The sequence below is a fragment of the Schistosoma mansoni genome, chromosome 4 (assembly GCF_000237925.1).
Source record: "Schistosoma mansoni strain Puerto Rico chromosome 4, complete genome".
In the NCBI taxonomy this organism is placed as follows: domain Eukaryota; kingdom Metazoa; phylum Platyhelminthes; class Trematoda; order Strigeidida; family Schistosomatidae; genus Schistosoma; species Schistosoma mansoni.
The window spans coordinates 9268349-9283833 of record NC_031498.1 but is presented as its reverse complement, the minus strand read 5'-3'; the positions used below and the strand labels follow the sequence as shown (position 1 = coordinate 9283833).

The 15485-nt window shown below is 33.1% G+C and overlaps 1 protein-coding gene and 1 non-coding gene across 3 annotated transcripts in view; both read left to right on the top strand.

Moving 5' to 3' along the window:
• The window catches only part of Smp_067010.1 (hypothetical protein), a gene marked incomplete at both ends in the record, with an annotated part of 48156 nt that extends 33479 nt beyond the window's left edge, over positions 1-14677 (top strand). For both annotated transcript variants that reach the window (XM_018796746.1, XM_018796745.1), the window contains 3 exons: positions 1866-1963; positions 10913-11007; positions 14571-14677. In XM_018796746.1, coding sequence (XP_018651856.1) covers positions 1866-1963; positions 10913-11007; positions 14571-14677 — 300 coding nt within the window. The remainder of the gene's footprint in view (positions 1-1865; positions 1964-10912; positions 11008-14570) is intronic.
• Positions 11721-11789, top strand: Smp_tRNA_01404_Pseudo_TTG.1.1. The gene has a single exon. It is a non-coding gene (tRNA).
• Positions 14678-15485: the final 808 nt, after the last annotated feature.

Genomic DNA, 15485 nt, shown 5'->3' with positions numbered 1-15485 from the left:
AAATGATTCGTATGCTGGCATTAAGTTTTTACCACCAGAAAGCAGTTTAAGTGGGACTTAGCTGAGGGCGTTTGTTTTTTTACAACTGTTTGTCTACAATCTATCAGGATATTCATCAAATCATTTATAAGTAATAAATAGTTTAGTCTCATAATTAAATCACTTAGTGGGTAATTTCGATTAACAACCCAAACGTTTAAGAGTAGAGTGTTTTGAATTTGTGAAAATACTTGAAATTATCGTGGTGTTTTTCCTCTACTGACAGTTGAGGTTAGTATGTATAGGGATTATATTATTTGTCCATTCAACCCTTTAAACAAAAACTAATAAATTATAAATCAACTGTATTTCGGTTAGTTTGAAGTCTTCAAGATGGTCAATAAAATTTACTTGTATGGTTTCTTGTATCTACTTTTAATTGAATATATATTCATTATGTAACCTATATGATACATTATTTGACAGTGAATACGACCTACTTTACCTGGTTTCTATATATTTAAGCATCAAGTCAATCATAAACAGATGTTTATCTTACATTTTAACATTTTTTTACTCTCTCAAACTGTATTGCTACACTCCAGATTGAATTTATATAATATACTGATAGCAAACTAAATATACCCAAATAACTGATTCACTAATCATCGTATTGATGATTTATTCATCTAATTAGATCAGTTATTGTAATTTAATAATTTAGTTTATTATGTATGCAAAAAATGCATGACTATATGAGTAAATGAAGTATGTTTTGTGAAAAAAGGAGACTTGTCTAATTAGTTTTTCTTTAGAGAAGTAGAATAAAATTGAAGTAGATACAATTAGCATAGAATATATCAAATATATATGCAGTTACATTGTATAATTAGTAGTATTTTTTTCAGGATTATTATTCTACATTAAACGCATATTCTCAGGCAACAAAAATAAGTAACCAATCTTATAAAGTGAAAACGACAATTAATATAATGTTTTTCAAGAATTTAGTGATAACAGAAGGCCACAAGTCGATTTATGTAGAGTGGATAACAAGTTAAATAACATGATAGAATGTTAGCAGACATTGTACATAAAAATTGAGGATTTTTTAGTAGCTTCTTAAAAGGTGTGTTTTGATCTTAAATTTTGATTGTACTAGCTGGAATCTCATTGGAATTATATATGTCGTTGAGGTTGCAACAATAATTAATCGATAAGTATTATCAAGGATGGAATCGTGGTGAATAACTTTCTATGAAGCACTTTTAACAACAAACGTAAAGTGTAAGAACTTCAAATAAGTCAATAAAACAATATTCACACATAGTCATTCTTGCAGTTTCAATTTTGAACAGAGACTTTCTCATCAAAATTCTTCATATTAGGGCTAATCTATTGTTCAATTAGATGTCCAACACTCAAAAGACATTTATGAACTTCGAAAGTTTAAAATTATTTACTTGGGAACGTGTAAAATCGTATGTACATTTGTTAGTATCATTAAACCCTCTGATTGATTAGTTTGATTAGTGTATGTACCTTCATATTTGGAGAGTTCTACTAAAAAAGTTTACTTTATAGCTAGATGAAACAACATTGTGATGGGGTCTATTCAATGATATGCAGTAATTAGAAGCTCATCGTTTCAAATCCAATAACTTTATTGATTTCAGTTGAATAATGTACAATTTTTTGCAATATAATTATTCATTGAATACGTTTACTGGTCGTCCCACTTCTTAACTATACAACTAAATAACATTTAATAAAAATCATTTTAAAAAAATATGTATATTTTATTAATTATTAATTGCTTTTTAAACATTTAATTCCAAGAAGTGAAAATTTAGCAGATCATGTTTGGTTATTGTACTTTACTTTAGAAATTTTTCAGTGCAATGGGTAATGTTCTTCAGGGTCACGTGGCATACAAACGCAGTAAAGATGCCAAGTTCAAAGCATTCATTAGTATTGCACTGAAGTAAGTATATTTGCTTAGTTTTTTTAAAAGGTTCTGATAATGCGTGTCAGAACGTTTTCCATAACCATTTTTGATTGATGTACATTCGTATCAAGCCCTTTGCTGTCTATGACCGACTCATATACCATTTTATACATAATCTATTTGGAAAACTTTATTTATCTTCCATTATTTCTAATTTTAAGACACGAATATTATTTTTCTTTTGGTTGTAAATTCTCACAGACTTCCAAAATACAGATTGAAAATATTAGTATTTTGTGGTCTATGATGATCTGTAATTCAGTTGAGTATTTTTTTAAAATTAATTTATTCATTATCATCAATTTTAATGATACAAAATCTTGTCAGTCAGTCTGTTATCAAAGAGATTGTTTTTCACTGTTCGATAAAAGACTGTCTACACAAACCGTTTTCAACCAGCCAACAATCAAATTCTGCGAGTCATTTTATATTTAAACTCGATTATAAAGCCAAAAATACTGAAAAATTGAATAGTGATTAAACCTTGGTGATGAAAATGGATTTTATATTAACCGGTGATATGGAGTAGAATCAACAAGCGCATATAATGAAAATGGATAAGTGAAAATGTCTTACCTTGATCCATTGTTCATGGCTCCTCTGCACAAAAACCTAAAATTTATTTCATTGCAGTTACTAATCAGCGACAGTAAATAACTAAAGATAAGTCCCAAATAACTAAAATTTATGAAATACAACCATTTCTATTGACTAGGCGTTGTAACTTTTCAGACAGTGTAATGTAGTGATTATAGCTTTCCGTTTAAGAAATAAACTACCTTAATGGTCATTAAAGCATCTAAGAAGGATCATGTTAAAGTATTTGATGTGATTGGATGTCTGCTTCAATATTTGGAGTACCCAGTTCTACCATCTAGATATTTTAAAAGTTATTGTTTTTTGTTATCTTTAACACATGATGTACGTCTCTTTATCTCACAGCCTATCAAGGCGAGTATATAAAATCTTTAATACCTAACGCCTTACAAGGTATGCAAAAGTACGTTCAGAGACATCGTGGAGTCTGGCAATATGCATTATAAATAATGAACGTTTGTAAGTTGTCGATTCTTCAATAACTAACTTCCAACCGCCGATCACTAATTGGATAGGTGGACAATATTCAATTACCACGAGGTCTAAACATGTGTCGTAATTATGGTGTAATCGCAATTCAAGAATCCTGGTTAAATGATTAGTATCTGTTAATTTAAAATAATATAATGAAATAATACTGATTCCAATAAGTTCAGAACTTCGACAAGATAAAAGTGAGAACTCAACTTCGAGGTACGCGGTATGAAACTGTATGATATGGTTATGACACATTTAAACACAACATAAAGTACCCAGTTGTGTAGTAAATGTATTGGTTATTCACTAAAATATCACTGAAGGTTTACAACATTTATCGAAAAGATCAACCAAGTAATCAGAAGAAGTGCGGTGGTGGTGTAGGTACATTTCGATAATGTAATGAGAAGACGAAGATTATCAGAACTATGTGATATATTAGCGCAATACATTTCGAACAATCTGATCACATATATACTTGTTGAGAACATTTATATATAAAAATAAAAGGTCAACCAGACTGGAAATAGGGGTAAGAATAGACAAGGATATTAGTGATAAAATAATGTGAAAACAATTTGACACCTAATCACTCTGGATAATAAGCATATATTACCAGGGTAGGTTTAAAGAGAGAACAAACTGTTTTTGAATACACAAAGGGGGTTTGAATTTTCGTATGATCAGATTGTTCGAAATGTATTGCGCTAATATATCACATAGTTCTGATAATCTTCGTCTTCTCAGTAGGTACATTTGTAAATTTGAACCAGTGCCGATCTGATTTTGCACATGTTAAGTTTTCGAATGGCTTTATTGACTGTTTGACCCATACATATCGCCCAAAACACTGGAACAAATACAATTATGTTTATGTCACCAACATTTACGTAACTCCTCACTTTTGATCGTCTGCATTATCTGTTTTTATTGATGTATTCAGCAAATTTGTTTTAACTGTCTTCAATGGTTCACTTTCAACTATATGTGGTGGTTTTAATTCATCTGGTTGTAGCTTTCTGTCATCGCTAGATCACTAAAATGTAGTCGATCTTCTTAGACTAAGTTTTCATTTATGATGTGGAAATATATATGACTCTTAACATATTGTTTAGCGCTGATCATTTTATTATTCGTGTCCCACCTAAAGTATATGGCAAGCTTGGGAAGAGTACACTCTTATATCAGATAAAGTTAAATACTGGAATTACTCAGAAGATAATATTCAAGACCTAAGAAAACATGTTTCGTACGACAAATTGTGATTACTTACAAATGACTCATTGGAAAACACCGTTGATTTGTCACTTGTTATTTCAAGTTCTACTTTGATGTTTGTTGTCTTACTAGAACTTTTTTTGTGAGTTTTGATAGACTTACATCCCCACAAATAAAACCATTGTGGAGGGAGAAAGAAAGAATCTACAAGGGAAAAAATTCCGTTGGATTTCAAAAGCTTAATGGTCTAGTAGACCGAGAAGTTATACATCTGAATTTGATATTTACTCAGAAACTCCTATGTTGTAAAAACTCTTCAAATGTACGGAAACCATTAGAAAAGATTACAGATTGGAGACTCATTAGTGATGATACTTACCTGAATATTTGTGACTTAAATAGGTCTTTCGTACGACAGCCATTTGATGTCATGCTTCCTATATCCATAAGTTTGAGTAAGAGTTGTATTTCAATTTTCACTGAAACTGATGTTCGAAAATGTCCCCAATTACTTTACTCGTCTCGATATTTAGGACGTGACAAAATCCCAAACCTTCATTTTAAGAGGTGTGTTGGCTTTCTGTGCCATTCTTTCACGAGTATGTATGACGAATCCTTCTTAACTAATTTTCTACCGAAAATACAGAGAAAGGTAAAGATAATCACAACATCAAAGAAAGTATCTTTGATAAGAATTTAAAATTTAGACCCATTGCATTGGCTTCAGCTTTTTTCAAAACTGTTGAAAAACTACTACTACTCTAATCTCAACCAGCATTCATGGAGCATATTGATCCATATCGGTTTGATTGCCGGTGCGAAATAAGTACCTTAGGTTCTGTTGTTCTGCATCATAATGTAGTGTTCAGCCTGGAAAAGGTTAAGAAGCTTGTTCGATGGGTCTTTCCAGATTATACTTCTGTATTTGATTCTATATCAAGAATGTTACTACTTAACACGTTTGCCAGCCTCAACGCGACGGCTGGCTAACCAACTGGCTGCGTTCTTTCCTCTCTGTAGTAGAACAGTATACATCGTTTTGAGGAAAGTGTTCAAAGTCTTTATTTGGTCACGAAAGTTTCCCACAAGGAGCTGTTCTTTCCTCTTTTCTTTCCTGAATTTTCCTGCATGATCTGACAACTTCCACAGAAAACACTTTTGTGAACTATACGGACGACCTCACTGTATGTATGCCAGTTTCCACCTCTTCACATCCCATAGAAATGAACGAGTTTTTGTCTCATATTGAGTGGTGGTCTATTGGTAATGGTTTCTTACTTAATCCATCTAAATATCAAACTGTTAACTTTAGCCTGAGACATGAACTGCACCCAAACACCCTCTTAGGACACCATAAGGCTTGTGCCATTAGAGATTCCTTGATAAACATAGTGTCAAAAGTCATTTGCCTTGTAGTAATATTTCCTCTGATCTCTCTGGGTCTTCTCATGTTTCTTACGCTATCCAAGAACGTTTTCCGACTGACTTACTACGTAAAGAGGCTGCATGCTTTTGAGAATACTCAACATTTATTCTCACAATTTGTCAATTCTTGCATATTACCTATTATTCTTTACTGTTCTGCATCATTCTTTCCCGGGCTTTCGAGAAAAGACTTTGCTTTATTGCGAAGAGTGCTGAAGACGGTTAGCAAGGTGCATAGTGAATCTTTTGAGGTCACTATGAATAAGCTTGTGAATAGACATCTAAAATCTTCCAAACCCCTGAAAAGTGTAATCTTACCAAATACTGACCGTCCACTTCATTCACATCTTTCTCATTGTATATCTTCTGGTAGAACGAGACCTAAATACATTAAAATCCATGCACGCAAGCAAATCCATAAAAGTTCTGTAATACCTTACCTACCAAATATACTCTGTGACGAACAGGTTGTTAGAATTAACCTAGCCAATAATCTGTATTCTTAAACATGTCACAAATTCGATAAGTTGTAGACTCTTATTTTATTAAAAACTGTTTCATTTATTTCCACGTAATTTATTTATTTATTTCATTTGTGTTTGTATGCAGCTGTTGATCTTATTTTTTGTTTTTGTTCAAGAAACTGGTTGAAATACTTTGTTCTGAGAATTCCATATTGTACTAAACAAATAATATTGAATGAAGCCATGAATAATATTAATAATTTAGTGAAGCTAGATGACATCTTCGCTTTCTAAATCTTAGTATAAATCTCAACTCTAGGTTTTGTAAGTTTGCCAGCAGAAGAATGGCAGAGCATCGGATTATAGCTGATGTCAGTTCACGATGATAACTTTAACCCTAATTTTTAAACCTAACTCAAAACTTTAGCCTAACTATTAATATCTAACCCTAACCTTTTTGCCTCATAATCACTGTCAGTTGATGGAGAAAACTCTATAGGGTTATAACCTTAGCCACAACACTAGGCTGACTATTATATATGTAAAAATTAACCTTTCTGTTCTAATTCAAGGGATAATTTGACTTTCGAGGGTTGATTATTCAGATCGAAGCTATTATTCCACTGTGATTTTACTGCTTTCTATTGTTAATCGTTTGAAAACTAGGCAGCGTTTCTTTATTGGCTGCTTAGTTCCCTCAAGGTCGTCAATATAGTATACTACCACATTATTTTGTTCTAATAATTAAATTTATTTGTCAATTATAAAATCGGAAAAAAACTCATTTCTAATAATTTCATTTTCAATTATTTTTTAATATGAAGAGAAATACTTCGCGTTTACAGTAAGTACTGTACATATGTCATTAATTATTTCTTTAGAAAAGTTTAACAGTATAGCTTATCTTCCCTGTGACCAAGTATCAGTTATATATATAGTAGTGAATACTAACTAAACTTAGTACGACTAGTCAAATTGATTTGCTCTCTTAGTCGTTTTTATTGTTTGTGTGCACAGTATTATCCAGTTGCAACCCTTTATCATTGAGTCTTCATGAAGAAAAGTACCAAGCTCATTTCCTATTGCTTAATTGTAAATAATCAACTGGGATAAGTATAAAATCACTACACAATATCGTTGGATTGATTGACGACACAAATCGTTATGGATATTTGCTATCTCTCAAACAGAATGACTAAAAGTACACGACCAAAGTATAATGAGATTAATTCTAGTGGACTATGAGCAGACAAATAATGTGTAAAATCTGTAATTCATATCAAGTCGTAGGCTTTTATTATATTTAAATACATTTTTTAGGGTACGCAAGCAAGTCAAAATTATTTCCCACATATATTGGCATTATCTTGTTGAAACATTCAAGCTACAGATCTTTACAGACAAATAAACTAACTCACTCTATTAATAATAGGTCAGTTAGTTTGCATAAATAATTACTTTCATTTCGAATAGGCAAAAATATCTTCCGGTCACACTTAAAACACCGATGTGCTTAACTAGAAAAACTATTCAATCGTGTTCAATACCTAATTAATCACACCAGCACTACTTATAAACTCTTCAAGAAAACTCAATATTTTTCCTCAAATTTGTGTTAGATTATAGATAAATGAACAGACAAAAACTATGTAAGGCCTATAAGTTCGAAATGTCATATTATTGCTGAAAGAGGGAACTTGATGCTTATATCAACTATAATACAAAAGGTTCTCATTTACTACAAATAACCTATAATATTTCTTTACCAAAATTATGAAGTGAGTTAAAAACTTGTTAGATAGTTCATGTAAACACATATCCAACCAAACGTTTTTCTGTATTTTGAACTCACTTTGTAACTTAGCTTTTAAATGTTACAAATTGTAAGTAGCTGATAAGAGCCCGACACAAAAGCCTCATGTTTGTATCCTGGAAAACTATCAATTTGCTATATACTTTTAAACAGTTGAACGAGAATTTTCACATCAAGGATAGTTTTCGGTTGTGAGGCCACCACAAATGCAAGTCGAGTGAACCGGTTTTGTGAGCACACATTGATTTTTGGCGCTATCAGGACTCTAGGGTTTGATTTGTTGACTGATAAATATCATCCACTGTCCTTCATTGATTTCTTTGCTACCAACCAGAAAATGGTTCTGGGAGTCAAAGAAGCTGTTTTTCATAATTGAGCACACGTTATATGACAACACGACCTATTTATGCAATATGGAACGCTTACCATGAAATATTGATATACTGTACAATCCATCCGCTTGATGTCTACTAAAATCACAATATATCAGGTGACTCCTAAAGCCTAGATAAACAATCATTAAGGATAAACATTTATGCCATTAGTAGTTAGTCGTATATTTAGCTGATATATAGAAGATACCGTCGACGTTTGTTTATTTATTTTTTGTTTTATCTCCCTACCTTTTTATGTATGACATAAGTATATTTTAAGTACAGATAATCATGTTTGCAAGCTGAAAAAGTTAAGTGACTTTATCTGACCTGCTACCACAAAATTGACTGTCCTTTGTGTTTAAATTTTGAATATGTAAATTTAAGTAATATTTTTTATTTTATTTATTTAATCACATATATATTGGTACAAAGGGCACCGGATACATATGCGCCACACAAAATAATGAGGATGGGAGGAGAAGGAAGAAGATGCGTATATATAAAGGAAGGAAAAAAAGAAAATGAGAAGAGTAATGATGGGAGGAACTGAAATGTACAACCAGAAGAGCTCTCTCAGTTAGGAAAGTTATAGCCACTCTTTATGAAGAAAGCAAAAGAAGATTACAGCAGGATCACCACTGGCTTCTACTCTGAGCCATATCTGATAACGTCTCTAGCCACTGTGTTGCACCATCTCTCGGACCCCAGCCAGGGAGTCGTGAAGGACCAACAGAGGCTAGCCCTTTGCAGCTTTCTTTCATGCCACAACACCATGTCATACACTGACCTCCTCTCCGCTTTGTCCAACCAGTCCCAGAGTCGGCAAATAATGCACGACGTGGAATTCTGTGGGACGACATTCGTAAAACATGTCCAAGCCACCGAAGTCGGTGTTTCAAGATGGTGACACCAATAGGATTATCGTCTCTGCGCCCGAACACACGATGCCAAACCTCTTCATTACTAACATGGTGTTGCCACTGGATGTCAGCAATCCTTCGGAGACAACGATGATCGAACGCAGAGAGACGTCTAACATCCTCAACTCGGAGAGGCCAGGTTTCATAAGCACAGAGCAAAACTGCTCTCACCGACGCGTTGTAGATCCGACCTTTTACAGCCAGACTAACATCACGAAGGCGCCAAAGATGGCCCAGATTGGCATAAGCCGCTCTGGCTTTCGTTATACGTGCATCAATCTCATCACTCACGCCACCACCAGCACTTATATAGCTACCTAGATACACGAACTTCTCAACTACTTCAATCTGCTCACCATCCAGGGTGAGTACAGGATGAGAATCCTGCCAGTCTTGTAGGAGTACCTTGCACTTGGAGGGTGCAAAGCACATGCCGTACCTGCGGACACTGATTGCCAACTGATTAAGTGCGGATTGCATGCCTTGGGCATTATCGCACAGTAAGACAATATCATCCGCATACTCGAGGTCGAGAAGTCGTTCTCCAGGCAGCAGATCCACACCTCCATTACTTACATCCATCAGAGCTGTTTCCAGGATGTCGTCGATGGCAAAGTTGAAGAGGAACGGTGAGATTGGGCAACCCTGACTAACCCCACTGCTCGAATGAAACAAGGGAGAGAGGTGGTTGTATGCCCTCACTCTGCCTGAGGTGTTCGTATACAGGGCCTTTAAGATGTTAATGAACTTCTCAGGCACACCCTTCTTCAATAGACAATCCCAGAGAACAGTCCTGTCCAACGAATCGAAGGTAGCCCTGATATCAAGAAACACTACGATTGTTGGCCTGCGATAAGTATGACGGTGTTCTAACATTTGGCGGAGGGTGAAGATGTGATCAATGCATCCTCGACCAGAACGAAAACCAGCCTGCTCCTCGCGAGTCAATCGTTCTCGGGTTTTAAACAACCTACGAAGAATGATAGAAGCCAATAGTTTGGACGCAATCGGAAGTAGACTTATCCCCCGATAGTTATTATAGGAACAACGTGAACCCTTTTTAAAGATAGGGACGACTATCGACTCATTCCATGATGTTGGAACACTTTCTTGCTCCCAAATCTTTGTAAACAACACAGTCAATTCCTTAGTCAGAAAGTCACCACCATCTTTAAAAAGAGCTGGAGGTAAGTCATCTGGGCCCGGTGATTTGTAACGTTTCAAGAGTTGGATAAATGAAATGGAACATTCAACTGACAATTATATTCAAATTTAAGTAAACAGTTAACACAACAGCGTTTTTCGATTGCGTTCGATTGAGAATGTCATTCTCATATTAGTAAGGCGAATTCAGATTTATCTCTAGTTGGTTTCCGCTGATTATCTTCCTTGCCTTTATCCTAAAGATCAGTAATTTCTGGCAGTAATATTCATTGAATCTCATTATAATATCACCATTAATTTCAGCAGTCAAATTACTTTCAATTTAGTTAATCCACTAATCACTACTCACCTAAGTCTGTTGTGGTATAAGGAAGCCAATTTCAAATTCTGAATATTTCATAAATTTATTTGAACATCATTGTAAAATATTTGTTCTTATATTATCAAGAAACTGATTTATTTACTTTAAGTGAAGGAAAATTGGTCCCTTGGCTAAGAATGATCTTTCGAAATCATGTCTTTGTTCAATCTATATATGAACCATGGAGTTATACTTTGAGTACAGGTAACCGAGTTTTTCAATTGTTATTTTATATTCGTTGTAATTTTTAGATTCCCTTTTTATGGAATACTTCCGATCAAAATTTAGGAATCTCATCACTAAAATCTGACTTCATGATTTCAAATAGATTAATAGAATAGTGTATCTATAATATTTTAATAAGTGGAAAAATGGATTTCTAAAGAATGACAACAACGCCTAGATTTCATGGAGTTTAAACGAACTGAGAATGATAATATCCGCAGTATACAATGAATTGTCTTGAATTGGATACACAGCTCTAGAATATTTAGGACAGTTTTACCATTCAGTATCACAAAAATCAAGAAGGTTTAAAAAGAGAAAGATATTTAAATTCACTTGGTATTGTTTAGTTGAATCTTCCCATTGATTTGTTAGGACTGCAATTGATCAGTCTCTTATTGGCATATGTGCATACTGAGTGTATTGCCTCGATATAGCCTTAATTCACAAGCATTAGAAGCAAAGATGAATAATGGCTAGCAGTGGAATCCAGGACGCGTGATTCATCCTATATGGGACTCGCCAGCTGGATGCTTGTGAATTAAGGCTATGTCGAGGCAATACACTCAGTATGCACATATGCCAATAAGAGACTGATCAATTGCAGTCCTAACAAATCAATGGGAAGATTCAACCAAACAATAGCAAGTGAATTTAAACTTCACCCCATTGCACAAGCAAGTAGCTATCAGGACTCAGTAGCTAAGTGGATAAAGCGATGGCTTTTGAAGCGAACGTTACAGGGTTCGATTTCCAGAGTGAACATCAACTCTTGAGATTCAGATACGTCCAGCTGACGAATCCCAAACAGGAGGAAACGCGCGTCCTGGATTCCACTTCTAGCCACTATCCATCTTTGCTGAGAAGGACATTTAGTTAATCTCACTGGGTTTTGACTGCAACTAATTGAAGAATTAAACATGAAAAAGAATAAAATGTTAGGTCATTACACCGCTCGCTTCTGTTATCAATGGATTTGAACGCTAACTAATAATATTTTTAAATACAAAAATCAGATCCATTTACAGTTGATTTCGAGAATTTTTATTAAGAACCAGAATTATAGTGTTTGTTGATCTCTGTGAATGGATTCGTTCCATCTACTTTAGACTTCATATCAAGCAGGTTACTGAACTAGGACGACTGTCTTTTCTTTGCTAAAGTAGGTTTTTTTTTGGTTAGTCTTGTGATACAGAGACCAGCTTTTTTTTATTTGAAGCTTTTCCTACTGTTCAATTCGCCATTTTATCCAAACTATGTTTTAAAACTATTAGATATCTTTGTCATTAAGTCAACAGAAAACATCGAAACACTTCTTTGAGAGTTGAAAATGTTACTTTTTAGAGGAACTATCGTGGTAACCATTGAACCATTACTACTATTTCTGTGATTGATTTCACCAGAACCAATGACTGTGAATAAGAAGTTTACTAAATGGAACAATGTATCTTAGATATATATTGAGTTATTTTCCTGGTGGCCTTTGATGAAAAATACCATTTCCTATCTTTATTTCCCCATTTATTTGTAAAATTTTCATTGACCAGTTACACACTATATGAAAGATCGGTAAAACCGTAGCGCTAAACTTTATCATGGTAACTTTACGTTTTCTGTCATCATTCTACTCATAAGTTGGAATATACTAAAATTGTATATTCCTGAATGACTATTCTTTTTTAATACCATCCAATTTATAGTCACCCTCATTTTATCCATAAATAGGTGATTATATTTCAGTATGCATTTTTGGATTCCATTTCAGGTCATTTGTTTTTACAACACCATACATAGTCAAAAAGACTATAAATGGTAAACCAAATAACATAAACTGACAAATAATATGCATATAAACTTCCCGATAAATTTGATCGTTCCAATATATATAAATATATATGTTACCTTTCACTAAAAATTTTCTCTTGAGTAAACAGAAATGCTGGTAATACATGTATGTAATAATCAATTATTTCAGTGGATAATAAAATCAAGATGTAGGTGCTACCAATCTCAGTGTTGTCCACATGGGTATATTAATACCCTTTATGATGCCATTTGAAGCCATTGATATTCCAAACTAATCTTTTTAAGTACGACGAGAAATTAAGTTAGTTGATAATTCATAGATAGAATATGTGTCCATAAAAGGTGACAACTTGATTAATAATATAATAGAATGTCCTTTACTAAGGGCTAGTTAAAAATCACTAATTTATCACTGCTTTAATACATCATGTATCTGAAGGAGAAAATAATTCTGCTGATCTCATAGGAATCTTTAAAGCTGAAGTCAATTTTAAGATAAATACAAATAAAATAAAGCACCTCAGGCCACACCATTAGATGTCATAGGCCCATATTAAAGTAGAAGGAACTCCGTTCCCTTAGTGGTTGAAGTAATAGGATTAATTGTCCTTCTTCTAATAGTCCCAAGATACCTAGACATGAGAATATAGTCTTGTAAGTATCACAAACTTTTCTCCTTTATATGTGTTTCAACAAGTCACGTTCTCTGCTATCAAATCGATAGAACTTGATAAAACTCAGTTTGTTTAAATCCTTTAGTGAACGAAATATGAAAATAAAATTGTAAGTTTCCGCGGTCACATTTTTTGTTTCATCTCTTTGTTTTTACTTACTCCATTGTGTTCATTTCCTTATTTAAATGAAACGTTTCCCAATATACTTCCTTCATCACCATGTGGCTGAATATATAAGTCGATATGACAGGATAAAAAAGTGACGAAATTTTAGGTTAATATTTTTTGTATCAATTCGATATAAACCTCATTCTATATGACACGTATGAATTTTCGTTTAGTATGACATCTATATTCCCTGTATCATTTCACGTGAATTAAATTCAGTATATGTTTTACGGTAACTATTTATTTTTCCTAATCTTTGATATTTTTATATGCGTAAAAATTGGTACATAAATAGGTGTATTTCGGTCTAATGATAATGTTTTTAGACGACTTGTTTTGACTACTTATCTTTTGGCTAGTCAATAAACCTTCATTTGGATTAGTCTTTTGCTCTCACTTCTCGTCGTAGTAATTACAGTGGTTCCCGTTTTTTAAGGATAACCAGTAAGACACGGGACATGACAAAGATGACAGAGTCATAACACAAATATTTGCGATATTGAGCAAGTCAGTAAACTGTTTATGGCAGTTTTTACTTAAAACTGTACTCATTCAAAGATATTGTTAATTGTTTTGTCAAGTATTGGATTCAACCTAAATAATAACAACCTATGAGTAGCTGGCTGAGCTTCAATAACATTTTTAGAATGAAAAACATTTGAACTACTTTTTGAAACAAAATTTAGCTGTTTGAGAAACGTATGGAATTAAATGGTGTTTGGTCAAACATATTAGATTTAACTAACACTGTAAACCAACATTATTCAATGAAACCAGCTATTACGAAGTGAATTATTCTTGCTGTAAATAAACCAGAATAAAATATTCAATAATCAAACAATTTTCCTTTATTGTCCTTTATCTAATATCCTGTTTTATTTCTCATACAAATAGGATTCAACGATACTCTACAGTCATTAGTTAAACTAAAGGATTTTGAATTCGCTCTGCCTTATGATTACAGTATTCGTCATTTAAAAGAAATGCATGATGCCTTCTAAATTGCGAAATGTATTTGTAATGTGATGTCCTTTTTTCGTTTCATCTTTTTTTCTTCATATCCAGTGATCAGTATATAAACTAACAAAGATCAACATTTTGTTGTTTATCATTTGTCTGAACGTGTAGGTATTTCTTATATATATCTACCTATAATATCTTATATATATCGTATTTGTAATATGTTTGTTTATTTCTTTTGTTGATGTATTATCTCACCTGTATTTTTTGTCGTCCAACATAAGCATTACAATTCATTTAACTCATGTATTAGCATTTGTTTATACGTATATTTATAGCGTGTACTTTGATCTAATCAACCATATTATTGTCTACTTTTGATCGAAAAATGATGATTGTTGTATAATAAACAGGCTTACTGCAGATATATTTTGAATTCTTTGTATTATGTTTACAAAAAATTTCATGTTTATTTATTTCCATATTTTGGAGATTTAATCTGTATCTTGTTTTGTAATTATGAAAATTATTTCGATAATTCTCTTTATTCTGCTTTTTTCTAGTGAAATTGTCAGGCATAATAGTATAACGGACAGACGATTTTGATACTGTCTAAGGATTAATATTGTATGTTATGTATTGAAAAACTCAGTGTTTTCTACTGAGTGATTTCATAGTTAGTGGATGCACTTGGTAAAACAGCATGAAAATCGACAAAGTATTGAATTGTTATAAGTCTGTCGGTACTATTACTAAACATGATAACAGCTGCGGAGGTTATTGGGGTATTTGGGTCATATAAACAACATGGAATCACTTACCTGTTAACAAATGTACTGAGTTACCAAG